Source organism: Geospiza fortis, unplaced genomic scaffold (genome assembly GCF_000277835.1).
Source record: "Geospiza fortis unplaced genomic scaffold, GeoFor_1.0 scaffold26, whole genome shotgun sequence".
Classification (NCBI taxonomy): domain Eukaryota; kingdom Metazoa; phylum Chordata; class Aves; order Passeriformes; family Thraupidae; genus Geospiza; species Geospiza fortis.
Window position 1 is genome coordinate 14,338 of NW_005054425.1, and position 2,840 is coordinate 17,177.

The 2,840-nt window shown below is 57.5% G+C and overlaps 1 protein-coding gene across 8 annotated transcripts in view; it reads right to left on the reverse strand.

The window, feature by feature from the left end:
* Positions 1-390: 390 nt before the first annotated feature.
* Positions 391-2,840, reverse strand: part of CPNE5 (copine 5) — a 13,071-nt gene continuing 10,621 nt past the window's right edge. For 5 of the 8 annotated variants that reach the window (XR_004082355.1, XM_031061763.1, XM_031061760.1 and 2 more), the window contains 4 exons: positions 2,734-2,791; positions 2,440-2,513; positions 980-1,093; positions 391-670 (listed from right to left, as the gene is read on the reverse strand). Coding sequence is in view for 7 of the 8 variants with exons in the window: in XM_031061763.1 (XP_030917623.1) it covers positions 623-670; positions 980-1,093; positions 2,440-2,513; positions 2,734-2,791 (294 nt within the window). In the remaining variant the exon portion in view is untranslated. The remainder of the gene's footprint in view (positions 671-979; positions 1,094-2,439; positions 2,514-2,733; positions 2,792-2,840) is intronic. The other 3 variants (XM_031061764.1, XM_031061762.1, XM_031061761.1) reach the window with 1 other exon arrangement.

Genomic DNA, 2,840 nt, shown 5'->3' on the forward strand with positions numbered 1-2,840 from the left:
AAAGCCTGAGGGGGGTTACAGTGTGTGGGGGCATCACACACAGCCAGGAGATATCAGACATGGGGGCCATCACACTGCTGGGGGCTGTCAGAGCTGGGGGGAGGGTCACACAGCCAGGGAGGTCATACATTTGAGGGGGTTCACACAGTGTGTGGGGGATCACACAGCTGGGGAGGGGTCGGGCTGGGCTGTCACAGCTTGGAGGGGATCACAGGTGTGGAGGGGGCAGAGCTGGGGGAGGGGGGTCACACAGCTGAGTAGGGGAGTTGTCACAGTCCTGGGAGCTGTCCCACAGCTGGGGAGGGTCATACATTGGGGGGTTACACATACAGCCAGGGCAGGGCCCCTTTTAGGGGAGATGCTGAAGCATCCCAGGGGAGGGGGCTGTAATTAAAGCCACAATAATTTATTGCGATTTAAGGCAACTCAATACAAACCCACATGGACACAGGTGACACAGCAAGGGAGAACACCAAAACACTGGGGACCCCAGTAGGATCAGCCCAGGTAATACAGGAGAACCATGGATTTGGGGAGGCTGGTGAGGTGAGGAGGGGTCATGCATCACGCTAGGGGGGCACTCCACATTTGGTGGAGGCTCCTGCGCACCCCAGCTTTCTGGTCAGGCTGCTGAAGACCCCCTGCTACTTTTCTGAGGGGCACGACAGTCCTGGATGAGTATAGGGGACAGTCCCATAGCCAAGAATGCTCAGGCAACACCATCCCAATTCCCCCGAGAAACGCAAAAGCTGGTTTATGGGTGTGGTGGTGGGAACCCGGATTGGGGAGGGGACCCCAAGGTTGTAGAGAGGAGGAGAGGGACCTCCATTCCCAGGTCCCTGACAGAGTATGCCTTTGATCCCTGGATAGAGGGTCCTGGGGTAGGATGAAGGGACATGGTGTGTTGGGAGTGGACAATCAGGGTGGGGGGGTTTCAGGGGACATGGGAGGGATGGGGGTGTGGTTTTATGCCCCGTGCCTTCATGTAAGAGAGGAGTTGGTCGGGAATCTCAGCGAGGACTTCTCGTGCCAGCCCTGCCATGCTCAGCCCCGCACCAGGACCCCCCGTCATGTAGTCACGAAATGGAACAAACTGGGGGCGGCACAGGGGGGCAGAGCAGTTGAGGGGGTCCAGGACCGGGAAGGTCCCGGAACTGTGTGCCCTACACACAGCAGCTCCGTTGTCCCCTCCCCATTCCTGAAGTCTCAGTGTCCCTCACATCCAGGTACATACTAAGACCCAGTGCCCCCCCCCCCCCACTACGCCCGTCCTCACCCCTCTCACACCCCAGTGTTCCCCATTTCCCAATACATCCCTCTTCATGTCCCTGGGCACCCCCACATCCATGTGCATCCCAAGCCCCAATGCCCCTCCATATCCCAGTGCCTCCCATTTCCCACAGCCCCCACATCCCAGTGTCTCTTCCTATTTCCCAATACACCCCATGTCCCAGTGCTCCCCCCATCCGGGTCCATCCTGGTGCCCCAGTGCCCCCTTCACTTGCCAGCACACCCTTCTCATGTCCCAGTGCCCCTCACATCCAGGTGCATCCCATATCCCATTGCCTCCCTCCAACGTCCCAATGTTCCTGCCTGCTAATGATCCAGGCTTCCCCCCACATCCAGGAACATCCTAAGTCTCACTGCACCCTTTTTTCACAGCACAGCCCCCCTAGAATGTCTTAGTACATGCCCTCTTCATGTCCCAGTGCAACTACATATCCCAGTATATGCCCCTCCATGTCCCAGTGCCCCCCACATCCCAATGTCCCCCCATTTCCCAGTACCAACCACCTTCATGCCAAAGTGCCCCCCATATCCTGATAGACCTCCATGTCCCACTGCCCCCCCATTCCAAGGTACATTCCAAATCTCAGTGTACACACTTTTCCCAGTGAAGGCCTCCAACATGTACCCAGTGCACCTAATGTCCCAGTGTCTCCCTCCACTGAGGTACATTCCAAACCCCAGTGCACTCCTTTTTCCCAGTGCATCCCTCCCATGTCACAGTGCACTGCTTCTGTGTCCCAGCACATCCCTGACATCCCAATTCCAACTTTCCCCCCCACTATTTCCCAGTAAACTTCCTTTCACGTGCTATTGTCTCCTTCATGGCTCAGTGCTTCCCATATCCTAATACGCTCCCATGTCCCAGTGCACCCTCATTCCAAGCTACATCCCAAGTCCCAGGGCACCCTCTTTTCCCAGTGAAGTGCCCCTACCATGCCAGTGTACCCCCAAATCCCAGTGCATCCCCCCATCTATGTGCATCCCGAACCCATTGCATCCCCATGTCCCAGTGCCCCCCCATGTCCCAGTCCACCTTATCATCCCTCCATACCAGTCCCACCAAGTGCTCTCCAGGGCACCCCCTCACCATCCCCCTGCTGGGTGTGCTGGGAGGGGGTCCCCAAATTTCTCATTGGTGACGTTGGTTACCTGGACGATATCACGCTCAGCCACTTTGCCACGGGAAGAGATGCGGATGTCATCCCCATCCAGCTCCACCATGGCTGGGGGCAATGTAGGGGGGAGGTCAGCAGCACCCCAGTGCCCCCCATCCCAGGATGGGATCCCATTATGTCCCTCTCAACCCCACACCCAGAACCCCCAAGCTGGTGTATGCTGAGCGCATTCATATGCTGACACATTCAACTCATAGTTCAGTGGCCAAGGGACCCTGCCCCCATCCCCTCAGCCTTCCCCTAGTTACCCCCAGCCCCCAGATCTTACCATCAAACTCGGCCTGGCCAACCCCCACGATGATAATGGACATGGGCAATTTGGCAGCCTGAGGGAGCCTGGGGGTAAAGGGAGTCCCATGAAATTTAATGATGCTG